The sequence below is a fragment of the Aegilops tauschii genome, chromosome 7 (genome assembly GCF_002575655.3).
Source record: "Aegilops tauschii subsp. strangulata cultivar AL8/78 chromosome 7, Aet v6.0, whole genome shotgun sequence".
NCBI lineage: Eukaryota > Viridiplantae > Streptophyta > Magnoliopsida > Poales > Poaceae > Aegilops > Aegilops tauschii.
Genome location: NC_053041.3, coordinates 261826536 through 261846331, shown reverse-complemented (window position 1 = coordinate 261846331; position 19796 = coordinate 261826536). Strand labels below are relative to the sequence as shown.

General features: G+C 46.0%; 1 protein-coding gene and 1 long non-coding RNA gene across 3 annotated transcripts; one reads left to right on the top strand and one right to left on the bottom strand.

Annotated features, from left to right (window-relative positions):
- The first annotated feature begins 1786 nt into the window (after positions 1-1786).
- On the top strand, positions 1787-11100 carry LOC120969343 (uncharacterized). Of its 2 annotated transcripts, XR_006666919.2 has the most exons (10): positions 1787-1995; positions 2065-2359; positions 2846-3173; positions 4117-4238; positions 4334-4452; positions 5007-6331; positions 6412-6569; positions 7110-7177; positions 10033-10134; positions 10646-11100. It is a non-coding gene; the product is annotated as an uncharacterized lncRNA (long non-coding RNA). The 2 variants fall into 2 exon arrangements; XR_006666918.2 differs by lacking the exons at positions 1787-1995; positions 2065-2359 and having other exon boundaries at positions 3049-3173; positions 10652-11100.
- LOC109783916 (ABC transporter G family member 45) lies at positions 2567-13634 on the bottom strand. The gene is made up of 22 exons (XM_020342503.4): positions 13300-13634; positions 12946-13066; positions 9559-9647; positions 9310-9394; positions 9051-9210; positions 8806-8882; positions 8678-8728; positions 8518-8608; positions 7450-7751; positions 6642-7237; positions 6395-6555; positions 6207-6310; positions 5957-6116; positions 5707-5870; positions 5282-5614; positions 4900-5190; positions 4530-4613; positions 4326-4459; positions 3998-4225; positions 3735-3906; positions 3377-3631; positions 2567-3137 (listed from the first exon to the last, which is right to left on the bottom strand). The coding sequence occupies exons 1-22, from the start codon at positions 13431-13433 to the stop codon at positions 2868-2870; spliced, it is 4062 nt and encodes a 1353-aa protein (XP_020198092.1). The 5' UTR covers positions 13434-13634; the 3' UTR covers positions 2567-2867.
- Positions 13635-19796: the final 6162 nt, after the last annotated feature.

The following is a 19796-nucleotide window of genomic DNA, read 5'->3' as shown; positions in this document are numbered from 1 at the left end:
GGCTGGGTATGTGAGTGTTCGATTGGGTAGCATTGATTTTGTGATCGGGCAGTGACTAGTCCGTCCATCCGGCTTTGAGGGGTTCGGTTGGGAGAGTATCAGGTGCTACCGAGGCTCAGGTGCTACCGTGATACGGGCTTCTGACCCGTCGGATTCTCAGATCGGCATATGGAAGCTGTTGGATCTGCTGAACCTATGCGTATTTTTTAGACCCATAGGAGGCTTTTTTGCGAACACTGCAGAGTTAGCGAGAGCCGTTCGATCTGAGAATCCGACGACTTAGGGCAACTCCAATGGGGCGACCCATTTTGTCCCCATGCGTCCGTTTGGGTCGTCGTGGACAAAAGTGGAGGCCCAACGCGCGGACCCAAACCCAAATCTCGTCCGTCTGGCGTCCGCGCCGCGCATCTCCTCGGCGTCCGCCGCGGCCCCACTTGTAGGCCACCCAACTACCGCCCGTCGACTTATTTATGACGACCACCGACAGCGGGCCCACTAGTCAGCTAGTGGAAGCGTCCTTTTTTAACCATGCGTGCGGCGGGCCGGCCTCTTTCACTTCCGTCTACATCTGGCCCCCAGCACCCCCTTTGCTTCCTCGCCAGCAATAGCAAACCCTAGCAAGCAATGGGCCTCTTCGGCAGCAGCGCGGCAAGGGCGAGGGCACCCCCGTCGCCTCGTCCTCCTGTGCTCCTCCTCCCCCTCCTCCTCCGGCGCCGACGCGTTTCTACCCAGGTCACCGGCGTCTGCACATCCCGGTGCACCAAGCGCGGTGGCACTGGGAGTACAGGCAGCCGCTACCCCGACGTCACGCTGCCGCACCGCTGGCACCTGGATCCGCACCGGAGCCTGGTGTCGGCGGTTCCGCGTTCCCAGCGGGCGCACGACGAGGAGGTGCGCGGGCGCCGCGCTCAGCTCACGCCGGAGCAGCGGTAGATGCCCGAGTACGCCGCCGACTCTCCCAACTGGGAGGCTGATAAGGAATACCGGAGCAACGGCGTGTAGGCGTCGACGCCGCCCCGCCGCCGTTTCCACCGCTGCCCCCGCGGGTAGAGCCGGAGGAAATGGAGGCGGAGGCGGAGTACCAAGCCGCCCTCGAGGAGGCCCTGCAGCACGCGCTGGAGGCTAGCCGTCTCGAGGAGGACGCGTACTGGGATGGGCTGGAGCAAGCCCTTGCGTTGTCGGCGGCGGGGACTCCGTCCACACCCCTCTCTTCGCCCCGCCTCCGCCACCGCCGACGCGGAGGCGCTCCCCGCCTCCACCCACTTGGTCGGAGGAGGCCTACACATGGATGGGCTAGTACCGTGAGTGGGTGAGCGTGCCTCCTGTCCACTACGCCGCAACGCTGGCGCAAGAGGCGGCCCACCTTGAGCGCTGGAAGGCGCACTGGCTCCGCCGGGAGGAGGCCGACGGTGAGCGGCAGATACGCTACGAGCAGATGCTACAACGCGACGCGGAGGCACTCCGGCTTGAGGAGGATTCGGGTGGGCTGGCCCTGCTCCCGTCTTCATCGACCTCACCGGCGGCGATGACGATGGCGACGTCGACGTCAAGGGCAAGGGCAAGGCTGACGACGTCTAGGGCAGTGTGCAGGCGCGGACTTTTCTTTTATGTTTTAATTAATGTTTAATTAGGTTTAAGTGGACTTTGGCCTGCGGTTGACCGGCCACTTATGTTTAATTATGTTTATTTCTGCTAGTTTTATTTCACGTTGACACATTTGGATCCATCTCCCGTTGGGCTATCAAATTGACCTATTTGAGAATACGTTCGTCTAATCGACCCAAACGGACGAAAATCACACGCGCGTGTCCGTTTGGGTGGCCAGTTGGAGTTCTTAGAGCCTGTATCACGGCAGCCCATGCTTGCAAGCTTTTTTTCAAATATTGCAGGGTTATCGAGAGCCTGTATCCATGCGGTGCCGCTCCCAGTCCCGCCTCTTCCCAGAAAATCCCACGGAAAAGTTTCCCCTCTTCTATGCAATCCAAGCTTCCGAAGGTAATAATCTGCCACGCATCTCGCATTTCTGTTCAAATTAGGGTTCAATTTCTCACGTCTTTAGTGCAGGTTCCTCTCCTCTCCACCGAGTTCGAGCAGCCGCGGCAGCAGCAGCCATGTGCCGGCGCGCGGCGGCGGCAACCAGGACATCAGCGCTAGGTCATACACGAAGCGGAGGGCATGCCGTTGCTGGCTTACAACGGGGGCTTCGTCGTGGTCTTAGTTCCTGCTGAACGTCTATGTCGGCATGGTCGCCTACATCATCGATCTTCCACCACTCTAGTAGCAGTAGCAGTATCAAGTGTACTGTCGATGCGTTTGATCCTTCTAGGGCCTCTGGGCCAAGTGGGACATGGAGTTGTCGGTGAGTCTGGTGTGCCCCAAGTTAACTGTCTGATTTAAGTATGCTGAATGTTCTTGTTCTTGTTACATACACAAATCCCCTAAAAACAATCCTGTCATTAGATCGCTGAGTTCCATCCAAACTGGGCAATGGTGGAAGCCAAATATCACAATTCGTTAAGCATTTGATATGCTGCATGACCATTGCCATTTGCATTGCAAGATGATATGCCTGCCACTCAGAATAAACCTTTTGATACGCTTTTACACATTCTACTCACATGTACATTTTGCAATTTGATCTGTTCATCAACATGGCTATAACAACAATCCTGTAAGGCTGCACTAGTAGTACATATACAAATTCTCACACAAATCATGTGGTTATTTACACACTTCATCTTGCAGCAGCAAAGTCCTTGTGGTCTTGTGCTTATTTATGATTGGGTGTTTCTCTTCTCTTACCTTTATACAATTATAAGTGATGTACCAATTAGTGTATTTGCAGTTCGTAGTTCAGTCTGTCCATGCTACCTCCGCTGGAACTTTAGGTGCTTGATGAAGATGAAGAAGAGGAAGGCGAACAGGGCGATGATGGCCAGGTGCAGGCATGTGACAAGGTTGAAGTAGCGGTTCTCGAGGCCAAGGTAGCCCTCGAGGAACTCACGCACTGTCTGGTCCGGTTGCCCCGGCACACGGATCAGCTCTGTCCGGTCGCCCAGCTGTGAGAACATGAGCCCGTACACTGTCCATGCCGCTGGGTTAGCCCAGTACACCCACCTCCACCATATCGGGATCAGCTGCATCCACATTGCCACATTGTTGTTGTCCATTAGGTTAGGCATGCACACCTATCCTCTTTTTTTAATTATTATTGATTGTTATCTTTCAGGAAAAGTCCAAATCTGGATTAAATATGCAACATATGGTTGGTTTATATAGGAATTAAATGATGCCCAATTTGCCTATGTTCTCTCTAGTTAGCGTTCTCATTAAAGTGAAAAGGTTAGGGGGTTAATTGACAGAGTGAGACTAGTACCTCTCTTCCAATGATGAAGCCGGAGAAGACGTTCCAAAAGATGAAGATAAGGAAGGACAATCCGGCAGCTATCTCAAGGTTAGGTGTTAGTGCGACTGTCATCATCCCGTAGAGTGTGTAGTACATGAAGCTTAGCACCATGTAAAGAACAAACCAAAAGAACTTAACGGCTGTCATCTCGAACCCAATCATTGGGTATACGATTGATGCGAAGATGAGCACTTGGACAAGCATGTAAGGCAATTCAATTGCCATCTGCAAACAGAAATCCAGCATCGGAGTTTAGAAAACATATGCCAATCATTTTAGGTCCAGATTATCTGTTTTACTTTTGAAGAGAATGATAAAGTAGTATTACCTGAGCTATGGCGTAGGCCAAGGTACAGTACATGCCTGCTGCCTTTTCTCGGTAAAGAACAACTCTCTCCATTGCCACAACTGGCTGTAAGATGCTGCAATTCATGAAGCCCAGAAACAGTGCTGATCCATATACAACCCCTAGTATGTTGAATACATCTTGCTCCCGTTTTCTGTTGCATAGGAATACAAAGTTATGAGCTAATTGAGGCATGATAAGCTTGCATGAAAGAAAATTATCTCGCTTGTCGTCATCCTGCTTACATGGTTGAGCCAATTTTCCAGAATACAATTCCAAACATAATTGATACAGCAAACGTGTTTAGGAACCGAACAACATTGTGTTCTGAGTTTTTCCAGTATGCACATCTTTGTTTCCACAGGCAAGCCATGCACTGCGCCCTAAAGTTCTGCCAATATCCTGGGGGAAAATGTAGATCCACGGTGTTTGGCGCTGGTTGCCCCAGCTCTTCAATTAGAAGCATGTTCTCCCTGCAGAAACAAGGTACATATTCATTTTGTTTATCTTTCCCCTATTGTTCATACCAGTTTAACAGTACAATTTCTGTAGCTTTATGATTATCTGGCTTACCTGTACAGGGAGGAGCTCCGGTAAATTTCTGCATAGTCCACTCCAATCACATATTCTGTTATGTGTGAACTTATATCCAACACCCATGCTGCTGGGTTTTGTCCCTCTTTTATTCTAGGAACACCAGGTATAGCCTGTGACAAAGCAATTTTAGTATTTTCGTCTCCATCTTGTGTATAGATGTTGAATATCAGACAATCTTACCTCGAAATACTTGATCATGTTGCTAGATAGCGGACCTAGTGAACCACTGTATATGATCTGACCACCTCTTTTCATAAGCAAAAGCTGCATTTAGTCAAATTGAACTCAAGTTTAGAAAGGTAATTCTGTAGTACTTATACATAATCATATAAAAGGCTAATTGATTATCATTAGTAACTATTTGTGAGCTATTAACAGAAGGGAACCCAGGGTGTAAGGGCTAATTGTATTTGATGCTTTATTTATGAAAAAATTATGCTGGTTTGCTTTTGTGTAATGAGTAGTTCAATACTCTTTTCGGTCTCTTGGTCTTGACACCACATGACCATGCTTTTCTTTTGATATATTTAAAATTTATATTTAATCGTACCTCATCAAAAGATTCAAATATCCCAATGCTTGGTTGATGAATTGTGCAGACTACAGTTCGTCCAGTGTCTACTGTCTTTCTCACTGTTCTCATCACAATTGCTGCAGCACGGGCATCCAAGCCAGTGGTTGGCTCGTCCATGAATATAATGGAAGGACTAGCTACCAGCTCCACTGCTATTGTTAGCCTTTTTCGCTGCTCCGCTGACAGGCCAGTTGCTCCTGCTATTCCCACCATGGCATTCTTCAGTCCAGTCAATTCAACTAGGTCCATTACTTCATCTATAAACATCTGAAACATGTTTGTAGGAAAATCTTGTTAGATCTATTGTTATATATTAGCTTCAAAGATGATAAAGATTGCAAAAGGTCAATGCTTATACATCTCTTTGGCGAGAGTTAACGTTCGAAGGAAGTCGAAGCCATGCCGAGAACTGTAGTGACTCATGCACAGTGAGGTTAGGGGAGTGAATGTCACTCTGTTCACAGTAGCCCGAGATCCTTGAGAATGTGTCCTGCTTCTTTGGGTATCCTGCTATCCTAATAGTACCTTCAATATATCCTCCAGTTTTTCTTCCAGCCAAAACGTCGAGCAATGTTGTCTTTCCAGCACCAGTGATCCCCATCAGAGCTGTTAACACCCCTGGCCTGAAAACACCACTGACATCTTGCAGCAGTTGAAGCTTTTTCTCTGTTACTCCATACTTCATCATTTCCTGGTGGAAGATATGCATACGTTTGGTCAAACGTGACTGGAAATGAAATGGATGCAAGTATTCAGTAAGGCACTATGTGCTCAAGATGTTACCTTAGGCATGTCAACAAAATAGTTGATATGATCAAATACAAGGGAAAGAGGCTGAAACGGGAGGGCAACTTGACCGGTTGATGCATTGCGAGTTCCAACTTTCTGTTTCTTGCACTCCGTTTTTGTCTTCGTGGAATCGATATTAACTTGATGCTTGTGTGGAGCTACAAATTATGAACAAATGTGATGGATTTTGTTTGCATTTATGTTTCAATACTTATGAGGATTTTGATAGCTTTGGTATACATACAGTTCATGAACTCTAGTGCAAATATAGTGAGGATGTTGAGGACCAGCGAGAATCCAAATAAAATGCCGACACAAATCCAGTACCAATGCCACTCTGTGAGCAACCCCCTGATCTTGAGGATAGCTTCACCAACTGTTTTAGCATTTGCATAGTAAAATTCCTGTCAGCATGAAAAATCATCATCAGGTCATAACTAATTGCACGGGTTATGTACATTGGATCAAGAATGTTAGTTGAAACAATTGCTTACACTAGCCCATCTTTCATCAAGGAACTCATTTAGGGCAACAGCATTCTGTGCATAGGTGAATGGGGATGTCCAGTATCCCCACTGCAACCATGGTTGGAGGTTATCTGTTTCAATGTACAAAACTGGTAAGCATCTTCGTTGCACAAGTACTCATACATCTTACGGTATTCTGAGCTAAAACATCTAACCTTTTGATATGACAAAGCCTCCAAATATGTAGATTGCTATGAGAGCTGCGGTGCCTAGCATGTTGGCCATTACTTGCGTCCTTCCTATTGCCGCTAAGAAACGATAGAGGCCCATTGACATTTGATGCATGGCAAAAAGTACCAAAAACTGCTGGATGAATCTGCAAGAAGCAAGGTAACTCTTTCTGTTATTCCAGCTTATTCAAGTATTTTGCTCATTAGATATTGAATTGACTAGGAGGGGTACCTGAGAAAGGAAGGTGCGTAGCCAATCACATAGTAGGTTAAGCTGGTCCACAGACCTGTCTCTAGAAGTGACATTGGGAGGCTGATAAGGAATACCGAAGAAAGAAGTGCCCATCCTGGCAATGCTAGTAACTCTCTTTGCTTGTAGAAAGTGGGGAGTCGCTTTATTGTCATTCCAATTTCAGTCATGCCATTGAAGTTTACTATCACAACAGCCATAAAGAGTGATCCCATGTACTTATTGGCATCGAGTACAGTTTTATGGTTCATATTTGTTCGAAGGAAAACCGTTGAGATCACCAAAGCCATAACAGTTATCTGTACAGTCTTAAATATATGAAGTGGGGAGTTTCTTTTAAGAAGCAATACTTCCCTTGAAAAGCATGCCTTGAAAATATTCCATCTAGAGATCCTGCGAGTTGCACTTGTTAAAATCTCCTCTCTCTTTCCTGTATTGTTTGTCCTGCAGAGATCGTCTTTCGCAGGTCGTGGGAGATAGGATGAACGAAAAGATTCTGCAAATTTTTCGATTGACCGGTATTGATACTTATTTTCATCACCAATCCAGTATTGCTTTTGATCCATCTTCGAGGTCACCTGGTCAAATGAAGAAAAGTTGCTGTCAGTTACTTGCATTATTATGCACGAACAAGTACATATAACATAATAGTGAATTTTGTGGATGGAATTGCAACTCATGTACTGCATGCTATATTGTTACTTTCTGATATTTATGCACTGGTTGCCCTCAAGTTAGCAATATAGATTTATTCAGTAGTTCCCGATTATTAGAGTTTATAATCTAATACCTCTTGAAGGAAATCAGCTACATTCTTCCTGCTGGGGCATTTGAATCCCATAATTTCAAAGAAACCAGTAGCATTTTCTCGAGGACCATGATATACAATTTGCCCCTCGCATAAAAGGATTATGTCGTCAAATAACTCCAACGTCTCAGGAGGTGGTTGAAGCAAGGAAATAACCACAGTGAGATCCATCAGATGAGCCATTTGTTGGAGAAACTTTACGATCTCGTATGTGGTGGAGCTATCTAGACCTGTTGATATGTCATCCATAAAGAAGCATCTTGCTAGACCAACTAGCATCTCTCCTGCATTAGTGAATTCATCTTAAAAATATAGCAACAATGACACATTGATAAAAGAAAACCAATGTTGATTACATCGTCAATATTTATAGTTGTTAACTTTGGTACTGGCACCATCTTCTGTATAACTGGCATATTCGTAAGCAGAATAGGCTATGGAAAATATATATTATAAATGCAGCACATGGCAGTGTGGGTACCTTCCAGCAATCTACTTAATTTCTAGTTACATCTGACATATTCGTAAGCAGAATAGGCTATGGAAAATATATATTATAAATGCAGCACATTGCAGTGTGGGTACCTTCCAGCAATCTACGTAATTTCTAGTTACATCTGACATATTCAGAGTTGCCCTTATTCAGTAGAATAAATATCATCCTCAAATTATTTTTTCTGGAGAACAATACAGAGTTCTGCAGGAAGAGAGCATTCTATAATATCGTGACCGACTCACTACAAAAGTACACGTATACTGTTTTCATAGTCCATTAATCGAACATGTCAAGAAATTATGGTGTCATTTTGACATTTTTTTTACTTTACAATCTTTTCATTGTGGGTTTAACTAGGATCTTTGTTTCATCAAGCAATACTGTACAAAATATAAGTTGTTGAGATGATAATTTTTTTATTGTGCCAAGGACTATAACATAAACCCATTTTTTTATTATGAAATAATGTCGCATTAGAAAAATGCACTCTATAAAGTGGGAACAGAGGGTGATAAGAGGAACAAGATACATAGTAAACACTATAGAATCCTTACCAATCGTGGCTCTCTTTTTTTGTCCTCCTGAGATGCCTCTTCTCATCTCATCCCCCACTAGGGTATCTGCACACTCGGACAAACCAAGTATCTGCATTTACACAAAGTTTGTGATTATGTTATGAAGACAAATGTATAAATTGAAAAGTTACGAATTTACCTTGATAATATAGTTTGTTGTAAGGTTGCTTCCTTCTCCGAAGGTGGTAGCCTGCAGAAAACAGATTTAAGCAATTGGGGAACTGGATTCCAGTTTTACCAAAATTGGCGGAAAATAAAATTAGTAACCTTAATAAAAGAGTCAAGATCTTGGTCCACTTTGTTGATGACACCCTTTTTCCTTCTTATTGCTTCTCCCAGCATCTCTAAGGCGACCATTTCGAATTTTGCATTAGTATTTATGTCATGCAAAGGAAAAAAAAACCTTGAAAGGAGTGCTTCTTAATTTTCAGTGTCTGGGTTTGGTTATAAATTAGCTCATTCATATACACGGGAACTAAAGCTATATCCCCATACCCAAGAGGGTGTCTCACCAAATTCATTATTGGTTCCCAACATCTTGGAAGAGAAATCAATCGTCTCTCTGACGGTCATCTCAGCATGATGAAGATCATACTGGCTAATGTAGGCATGCAGGTATTGAGGTGTTGAGGAATTCACTTCTTCTCCATTGTACATGACCTTTCCTTTGAGCTATTAAGAGATGTGATATCAAGAAAAAAACAATGCTGGTTAATCAATGATTATCTTGTTAGTAAGTGGTTTCGGTGGCAAGTAGATAACTCAGTCTACCTTCAAAGAAGAATCCAACTTTCCTGCCAATGCTTTTAAAAAAGTAGTTTTCCCAGAACCAGGTGCTCCTAGAAGAAGTGTCATCCTGATTATGTAACGGGATCGCAAAAATTCAGCATGGTAGGTGAGTAATAAATTAATGAACGATGAACTCCTGATGTGGAGTGTTACATGTTTTTCAGTGGAACACTTATTCTGAGATAAACAGTATCAACCATCATCGATTTAGTAAAAAGTAGAGCTGCTTACCGTGATGGACGAATTGTCCCGCTTGCTCCATTTATAATTTTGATAGGTTTTTTCCTTGTGGTACACATGTGTGAAGATGTTGCCAATTCCTGCACAACAAACAATTTTAGAACTATGATTTCGAATGTGACTTGCCCAACAGTATCCACATTAAATGAAACTTCTGGATTTAAACATACATATGTGATACTATAGAGATGTTAAACTGCATGAAAACATGCACTGTCGTTTTGAATGCAGGGGCTGGAGATGTGCTTTGATCTCCATTTATTGTTAGATTATTTTGGTCAATTTCTACTAGGTTGATGTACAGAATCTCAACTTGCTAGCCCCAGAACTATTGCTGCACTCTCTTTACTTTCTCTTGTCTATTGCCAGGCATACCTGGTCGTTTTCCTTTCCATGGGTATTGTGACTTGCAAAGTAATCTATCTGCTTGTCGTTTGGCGTTACAGTTTCCAACCTTCTGTGCAGGTAATCGTGGATTACTTTCGCTGTGTTAGGGGCGTTCTCAGGCTCTACTGTGTAGGAAATGCTGGCGCGTGCTGTCCATCTCATGAGAAATCAACTAGCAAGGTGAAAATCTGCTTAGGTTATCAGATGCTGTCAAAACGAACCTTGGCTAAACTGCTCGAGGTAGTGACGGAACATTGAGAGTTTCCACAAAAATGTGTAGATTACTCCCAGTGCATAATCAACATTCGTGCCCCCAAGGGATACAATCCATATTTATTTATTTATTTATTTATTATTTGAATTCGCCAACCACTAAAAATAACCGCAACTCTAATTGTGCTTAGTTGATCGATGCTGTTCTATTTTTGTATTGTTGTCCTTAAGAAAGTTGGTTAACTAGCGAAGGCAGTGGCGTTAACTCTTCAGTCAACTGCCTCACTTCGGAGTAATCTTTTTTAGTATATTTAGCTGTACTGCTGTAGCAACACGGCAATTAATTTTGATGTTTTTGGCCTCACTTAAGGAGTTAGTATCCTTTTTCTTTTCTTTCTTTGAGTGATGTGATCACAGAGACGTATGGGACCAGCGTTTGATCTGCTTCTTCCTTTTTTCTTTCTTCGTCATGGCAAAGGAACAGGACTGCATTAAAGCCGTTGCCGTCATCCTCGTAGCTGCTGTCGTCTTCTACACCGAATGCTACCTCAGGAATGGCCACGCTACGTTCATGAAAATTGTAAAGACCCGGTACCAAAATGGAAAATTCCCCAAGCTAGATAGTGCTGTGATGGTTGTGCTGTGCAGAAGACCCTGCCTACAGTCCAGCAATATACTACTCCCTCCGTCTCATAAATTTGAGCCTACACTCTACTAAAGTGCACTCTACTAAATTTAAGCCTTCACAAGAAAATTTCCTTCACTAATTAGCAATGGCTGGGGGGCAGCGGCACCCCCAGTAATACATGTAGCTCCGCCCCTGTATGACGGAGGGAGTAGCTCTGTTTGGTAGGCTTAGTTGGGGCCAACCTATTTGTACCAACATTTCTTTTAGCAACTATAGCATTTTTTTTTTTTTTTGCGGATGAGCAACTATAGTATTTGTGTAAACATATGACCATGTTTTTTTTCTTGATGGACATAACGCCATGTTTAGTGTATATATCAGTGTATTACAACAAACTGAACCAGTACTCTGCATGATTAAATAAGACTTGGCTAAACCAATTTCAAAAATTAAAAAGAGACTTGGCTAAACCAAAGCAGAACTCTCCAATTTGGTCTATCCTAGTATAAACAACGGCTCCATTATTGATTCCTTAAAAAAAACGATGGCCTTATTGGAGAAAGAGATACTTGGATGCTGTTTCTTTCTTTGGTAGGCGGGCTTACCTATCCATCAATTCAGCCGCGGGTCGACGAAAGAAACAGGAGTATGTCTCATGATGTCAACGGATTACCGGGATGGGCCAGCTAAAATACTCAAGCCATGAATTCCATTTTGAGCGAGGATTTGGTGTACCTTGTCTCTCACCGTTAGATTTCGATCCTAGGTGGTAGTGTTTTTTTTTTATGATAAGGTGGTATGGTTCTTTCTCTGGGAAATAAAGAGGGCTAGGCTCAACATCATTTGATGTACTCCCTCCGTTTTTATTTACTCTGCATATTAGAGTTAACTGAAGTCAAACTTCGTAAAGTTTGACCAAGTATCTAAAAAACAATATAAACATTTACCGTAACAAATCTATATGATGTGAAAATACATTCATTAATAAATCTAATGGTATTGATTTGTTATCGTGTATGCTCATGTTTTTGTTTATAAACTTCGTCAAAGTTTACAAAACTTGACTTTGACCAAAGCTAATACGCGGACTAAATAAAAACGAAGGAAGTACTTTCATGACTTCATCCAGACGTGGGGCCCAAACAGGTGGGTGTTGGTAGTTGGGACGCATGAAACATTGGCATGTGGGTGCGTGCTGTGAAAATATTTGCTAGTCATTTTTGCAAATTTTCAAAATTTGGCTGAAAAACTGAAAAATTCTAACATGCAAATTCCTTCGGTTTTTGGTGCAGAAGTAGCAAATTTGCAGTTTACAGTAATATTATAAATCTGAGAAATTTGCTGTGAATTCTTTTCCTTTTCATCATCCTCTTCTTCCACAAAATGTGCTTTTTGAAGATCTAAGTACCGCCAGATGACTTGTGCGCGTTGGTCAAGTGCCTGCATACTAAGAGGTCTGGCCGGCCACGTGCTACAATTGATCGTACGAGACCTGTGTACTAGACCTGCTGCGGCTACCAATGGCTATGGAAAAATAAAATCTACCATGGTACTGCGGCTGCCAATGCTATCCACCATGGTACTGCGGCTGCAAGCCTGCAAGTGTTCATTAGTAAGACGTTACTGACTACTCCCTCCGTTCCAAAATAGATAACTTAACTTTGTATTAAAGTTAATATAAAGTTAAGTCATCTATTTAGAAACGGAGGGAGTACTTACTTGAGTAGTGAACACTGGATGAGCGTTCGGTACGACTAGATGGTTTCCATAGCACCGGGGATGATTTCCATTCCATTTCTGCCGTTTTTCTTCACTGCCAGATGCAGATGCTGGATCTGGATGGAGGGTTTCCACATAGCAACTTATCTAGTATTTTCTTAACTAACAAAGTGGTCTTTATTTTTCTCAAAAGAAAAAAAGAAAAAGAAAAAAACAGGTGTTTTTTCTCAGCGAATAAACAAACAACTGCCGCTAGCTAGCTGATCCAAGCACTGCTTGATCTCACAACCCCTTGTACGTGTCTCACCAGATCTCCCTTGGCTGCAATGCATATCCCATGCATGCATCCACCATACGTATATCCAAGCGCTTTTTTCTTTTGCAAATAATAACAGCACGAGGATGAGGATATTTATATGCAACATATATACCTGGGCGGCGTTGACGGCGCAGTTGAGCAGCGTGGGCAGCGCGCGGCGGCCCACGCGTACGTCGGCCTCCACGGTGAGCTCCTCGAACCGCACCTCCACCTTGGCGGCGTCGACCCCCAGCCTGCGGGGCAGCATGCAGCTTACACTCATTAATTAATCAGTTTATTATGCTGCCGCCCGGAAGAATCTCCTACGTATTGCATCTCCTCTTGCATTTATTTGTGGTTTCGTCTGGGAAACTCCCAGCCCGAACTGATCGCCCGACAAAACCGGCCGATCCTGCATGCGACCCGCATGATCGAGAAGCCAGGCACACACGCACGTACAGATCGCTACCCCATCATCCATACGCACCTTTCCTTCTTCTCGCGGAGCATCTGGAGGAAGCCGCGGTTGTCCTCATGGGTGAGCGGCGGCGGCGGCCTGGCACTCACCTCCGACGCCGGCGGCGCCGGCGGCGCCTGCTCGGCTTCCCAGCTGTGCTCCATCCTCCTCCTCCCCTTGTTCTACCTCGGCTGGCTTCGCGAGCAACGCCGGCGGTGCCTGCTAGCTAGCTTGTCCTAGACGGCGGGTGAATGGGCATACATGGACATGTAGCTTGGCTCTACCAGAACGAAAAGAGATGCTAGAAGATAGTAGTAGAAGTACAAGAAGCAAGGGAAGATATATTTGGCGTTGCGTTTAAAGGTGTTGGTGCTACCCAATCTCGCAGTCGTATATATAGCGGAGTTCTACGGCCCAACGCCACTCCAGCCATTACTACATGCACATCCCATTTAATTTCAAGGACACCTTCTTCCCTTTTTTTTCCTTTCTTGGACACGCTCTGGTCGATTCGGTTATATCCTTAATTGTACACGTATGGCGATATTAGTATTGGACAGCAAGTCATTTCAAATAATATATGGTGCGAGAGATAAACATACGTACTTAACAGTCTGTTACTACTATACTGCCATGCATATTCAAATGGTAATTACAGATTAAGTATGCCAAAAAATACAGATATTTTAACCTTATCTTTGGACGGTTAAGCGATAACTGCGCGCATGTGGCAATGATATTGGTGATCACGGCCATGCCGGCGCCGGTGCATGAATGCTATTCCTAGCTAAGGTTGTGCTGTACAGTAGCATGCATGTCACTGGTGTCTGGTCTGAATCTAAAATCTTCAATGCATCACCACTTCTTTCAGCAGTGTACGTAGTCCCCAAGGACAAGCTCCTCCTCGCACCACTGTTTTAAGTCTAGACATAGTGAGGAGTAAATTACAGTAGTACTCACTCCGTTCAGTCTTTTTACAGATTTCAATATAGACTACATCCGAAGCAAAATGAGTGAATCTACACTCTAAAACATGTCTATATACATGCATATGTTGTCTGTATTAAAATCTCTAAAAAAACTTATATTTAGAAACCAAGGGAATATCCAAGTACCGAACGTACGGCACCTCCGTGTTCAGCACACGTTCAGCTCGATGACGTCCCTCGAGCTCTTGATCCAGTAGAGGGTTGAGGGAGAGTTTCGTCAGCACGACGGTGTGGTGACGGTGTTGGTGATGTGATCCGCGCAGGGCTGCGCCTAAGCACTACGACGCTATGACCGGAGGAGTAAACTGTGGAGGGGGGCACCGCACACGGCTAAGAAACAACTGTTGTGCCTTTGGGGTGCCCCCTGCCCACGTATATAAAGTAGGGGGAGGAGGAGGCCGGCCCAAGGGGAGCGCGCCAAGAGGGGGGAGTCCTACTAGGGCTCCGTTCCTAGTAGGATTCGGCCCCCTTTCCTTCCAATGGAGAGGGGAAAGGGGAAAGGAGGGAGAGGGAGAAGGAAAGAGGGGGCCGCGCCCCCTCCCATTGCCCAATTCATGCATATGTTACTAGTATATTGCCCCCCCCCCCGCGTCGTCCTCCCCCAGGGCGACTCGGGCGGCGCCGCTCCTCCCGGCGCAGCAGGCCCCCTCTCTCCAGCTTCCCCTCCCCTCGCCGCCGCCAAACGGACTCCACCGGGAATTGCCCCTACGGATCCAGCGGCGGCGGGGATTTGGCGATCCGGGCGGGGGCTCGTGTTCTGGCGGCCGCCACGGCGCTTCTCCATGCATGCTGCGGGTGCTCGGCGGCGTCCTGGCGGGGGTGTTGGCTGCAGAGGTGGGCGGCCTGGAGGTGCAGTGCGTGCACGGAGTGCGGGGCGGCTCGGGTCGGTCGCGGCGCCTGCATGCTCTCCTCTGCATCGAATCTGGACGGGGGCCTGGCCCAAGGTGCGCGGCGGGCTGGTCGCGGCTCCTTCGGTTTCTCGTGCGGCATGGGGTGTCAGCCGATGCAGGTTCGGCTGCACGATGGCTGATGTCTCAGGGCTATAGGCCCAGTTCCGCCCAGATCTCGCTGTCTCTGGCGGCTCTACTTGTCTGTGAAGGTCAGGACGAGGTGGCGGTGGCTGTTTAGGAACGGGGTGGCGGTTCGCTCCTGAGTGCTTGGCCGAGGTGGGTTGCGGTGAGTGGTGGTGGTGGAGATGTACTGGCGGTGGGCGGTGGTGAGGATTGCCGCTCGACTGTTGTTGGCTCTGGTGCTCTCTTCTGGTCGTGTCGAGGCAGCTGGCCCAGGACCTCCCAGATCTTGCGTCCTTGCTGGCTCGGGGTCGGCCATGACAAGCATGAGGCGATGTGGTGGTTCCTGCCCGGCGGCGTGGTGGCGGCTCGCTGCCGGGAGCACGACTGGGCATGGCAGGAGGGTGGAGGTTGGCGGATGGTGGATGTGGTGGACTGGCTGGTTTGGTCAGTGGTGTGGGAGACGATGCCGGGCGAAAGTCTATCTCTGGCTATGGTCGGAGCCAGCAGCGACGGCGTCCGTGGCGTCGCTGCCTTCTTGAAGGCGCTGCTGCGGTGATGCGCTCCTCTCCCTTACCGTCCCTAGCTCCATGGGAAACCTTAGATCCGTGCTCTGGCGGATCGGATGATGGCGGCGGCTTGCATCGTGTCCCTCTTGGGGGCATCATTTTGGAGCAGGGATCAGCCGGAGTGACTAGTGTGTGGTTGATGGTGGTGTTCTGTAGGGGTTCGGCGGCGGTGCCTTTGTGTCGTCCCTGTTGCTGTGCAAGCTCAAGACCCTCCCATGGCTGCCGTTTTGTTGCGGTGAGCTTCGTGCCCTTGGTGTTGTCTCGGTTCTTCTTTGCTCAATGACGTGCAAGAAGCCTCCCCATCCTGCTAATCGTCCCAAACTCACTGCCGGAGCTCCCAGCCAAGGTTCGTGTTTGGCACTCGTTGATTGTGGTGCTTCTGTGTTGTGCCGTGGGTTTGGTATGCATGCCGATGCGGTGCGTTAGGTTGCTCGCAAGTCTTGGTATTGTGATCCCTCGATGATACCCCACAACTACTTGTGTCTTTCGTGGTGATGGTCCTCTTAGTCTGCTAGGTATGTCCTGCCTTATGTTGAGTGTCTTGTTCTTCTCCTTTCTTGTAACAATGTTACTTGTATGGTTTTCGGCCCGATTTTCCTATAACCGGGTCAATTTGTTCAGGTTTTCGATCCGGTTTCCTTTATAAACTGGATCACTCTCCTGGCATAATGGCCACTTTGAGTAATATATTCAGGTGGAGGGACTCCTCCCCAGGTGATTCTCAAAAAAAGATGTTACTAGTCTATTTAAATTAGAGTACTCCCTCTGTCTCGATGCATTAGGCATCTAACAAAAATCAAATAATTCCAAAACGCTAAGGCTACTCATAGTGGGGAGTAACATATACTAGTATCATGCATATGGTACTAGTATATGATACTGTCGGGGAACGTAGTAATTTCAAAATTTTCCTACGCACACGCAAGATCATGGTCATGCATAGCAACGAGAGGGGAGAGTGTTGTCCACGTACCATCGTAGACCGAAAGCGGAAGCGTTATGACAGCGCGGTTGATGTAGTCGTACGTCTTCACGATCAACCGATCCTAGTACCGAACGTATGGCACCTCCGTGATCTGCACACGTTCAGCTCGGTGACGTCCCACGAACTCACGATCCAGTAGAGCTTCGAGGGAGACTTCCGTCAGCACTACGGCGTGATGACGGCGATGATGATGCTACCGACGCAGGGCTTCGCCTAAGCACCGCTACGATATGACCGAGGTGGATTATGGTGGAGGGGGCACCGCACACGGCTAAGAGATCAATGATCAACTTGTGTGTCTATGGGGTGCCCCCTCCGCCGTATATAAAGGAGTGGAGGAGGGGGGAGGGCCGGCACGCTATGGCGCGCCCTGGAGGAGTCCTACTCCCACCGGGAGTAGGGTCCCCCCCTTCCCTAGTTGGACTAGGAGAGAAGGAAGGGGGAGAGAGGGAGGAAGGAAAGGGGGGCGCCGCCCCCCTCCTAGTCCAATTCGGACCAGAGGGAGAGGGGGCGCGCGGCCTGCCCTGGTCTCCTCTCTATCTCTCCACTATGGCCCAATAAGGCCCATACACTTACCAGGGGGTTCCGGTAACCTCCCGGCACTCTGATAAAATCCCGATTTCACCCGGAACTATTCCGATGTCCCAATATAAGCTTCCAATATATCGATCTTTATGTCTCGACCATTTTGAGACTCCTCGTCATGTCCATGATCATATCCGGGACTCCGAACTACCTTCGGTACATCAAAACACATAAACTCATAATACCGATCGTCACCGAACGTTAAGCGTGCGGACCCTACGGGTTCGAGAACTATGTAGACATGACCGAGACTCATCTCCGGTCAATAACCAATAGCGGAACCTGGATGCTCATATTGGTTCCTACATATTCTACGAAGATCTTTATCGGTCAAACTGCATAACAACATACGTTGTTCCCTTTGTCATCGGTATGTTACTTGCCCGAGATTTGATCGTCGGTATCTCAATACTTAGTTCAATCTCGTTACCGGCAAGTCTCTTTACTCATTCCGTAATGCATCATCCCGCAACTAACTCATTAGTTACATTGCTTGTAAGGCTTATAGTGATGTGCATTACCGAGAGGGCCCGGAGATACCTCTCCGACAATCGGAGTGACAAATCCTAATCTCGATCTATGCCAACTGAACAAGTACCATCGGAGACACCTGTAGAGCACCTTTATAATCACCCAGTTACGTTGTGACGTTTGGTAGCACACAAAGTGTTCCTCCGGTATTTGGGAGTTGCATAATCTCATAGTCATAGGAACATGTATAAGTCATGAAGAAAGCAACTGCAATATACTAAACGATCAAATGCTAAGCTAACGGAATGGGTCAAGTCAATCACATCATTCTCTAATGATGTGATCCCGTTAATCAAATGACAACTCATGTCTATGGCTAGGAAACTTAACCATCTTTGATTCAACGCGCTAGTCAAGTAGAGGCATACTAGTGACACTCTGTTTGTCTATGTATTCACACATGTACTAAGTTTCCGGTTAATACAATTCTAGCATGAATAATAAACATTTATCATGATATAAGGAAATATAAATAACAACTTTATTATTGCCTCTAGGGCATATTTCCTTCAGTCTCCCACTTGCACTAGAGTCAATAATCTAGATTACACAGTAATGATTCTAACACCCATGGAGTCTTGGTGCTGATCATGTTTTGCTCGTGAGAGAGGCTTCGTCAATGGGTCTGCAACATTCAGATCCGTATGTATCTTGCAAATCTCTATGTCTCCCTCCTTGACTTGATCGTGGATGGAATTGAAGCGTCTCTTGATGTGCTTGGTTCTCTTGTGAAATTTGGATTCCTTTGCCAAGGCAATTGCACCAGTATTCTCACAAAAGATTTTCATTGGACCCGATGCAATAGGTATGACATCTAGATCGGAAATGAACTCCTTCATCCAAACTCCTTCATTTGCTGCTTCCGAAGCAGCTATGTACTCCGCTTCACACGTAGATCCCGCCTGACGCTTTGCTTAGAACTGCACCAACTGACAGCTCCACCGTTCAATATAAACATGTATCCGGTTTGTGACTTAGAGCCATCCGAATCAGTGTCAAAGCTTGCATCGACGTAACCATTTACGACGAGCTCTTTGTCACCTCCATAAACGAGAAACATATCCTTAGTCCGTTTCAGGTATTTCAGGATGTTCTTGACTGCTGTCCAGTGATCCACTCCCGGATTACTTTGGTACCTCCCTGCTAAACTAATAGGAAGGCACACATCAGGTCCGGTACACAGCATTGCATACATGATAGAGCATATGGCTGAAGCATAGGGAACACCTTTCATTTTCTCTCTATCTTCTGCAGTGGTTGGACATTGAGTCTGACTCAACTTCACACCTTGTAACACAGGCAAGAACCCTTTCCTTGCTTGATCCATTTTGAACTTCTTCAAAACTTTATCAAGGTATGTGCTTTGTGAAAGTCCAATTAAGCTTCTTGATCTATCTCTATAGATTTTGATGCCCAATATATAAGCAGCTTCACCGAGGTCTTTCATTGAAAAACTCTTATTCAAGTATCCTTTTATGCTATCCAGAAATTCTACATCATTTCCAATCAACAATATGTCATCCACATATAATATTAGAAATGCTACAGAGCTCCCGCTCACTTTCTTGTAAATACAGGCTTCTCCAAAAGTCTGTATAAAACCATATGCTTTGATCACACTATCAAAACGTTTATTCCAACTCCGAGATGCTTGCGCCAGTCCATAGATGGATCGCTGGAGCTTGCACACTTTGTTAGCATCCTTTGGATCGATAAAACCTTCGTGTTGCATCATATACAACTCTTCTTCCAGAAATCCATTCAGGAATGCAGTCTTAACATCCATTTGCCAAATTTCATAATCAGAAAATGCGGCAATTGCTAACATGATTCAGACGGACTTAAGCATCGCTACAGG

Excerpts from the sequence above, each read along its gene's own strand:
- LOC109783916 (XM_020342503.4), bottom strand. The coding sequence starts at position 13,433 with ATGGAGCACAGCTGGGAAGCCGAGCAGGCGCCGCCGGCGCCGCCGGCG. Across the intron at positions 6,311-6,394 it reads AGGCTTTGTCATATCAAAAG|ATAACCTCCAACCATGGTTG; the intron begins GTTAGATGTTTT and ends ACATTGAAACAG. Across the intron at positions 3,907-3,997 it reads TGGAAAATTGGCTCAACCAT|AAAACGGGAGCAAGATGTAT; the intron begins GTAAGCAGGATG and ends CCTATGCAACAG.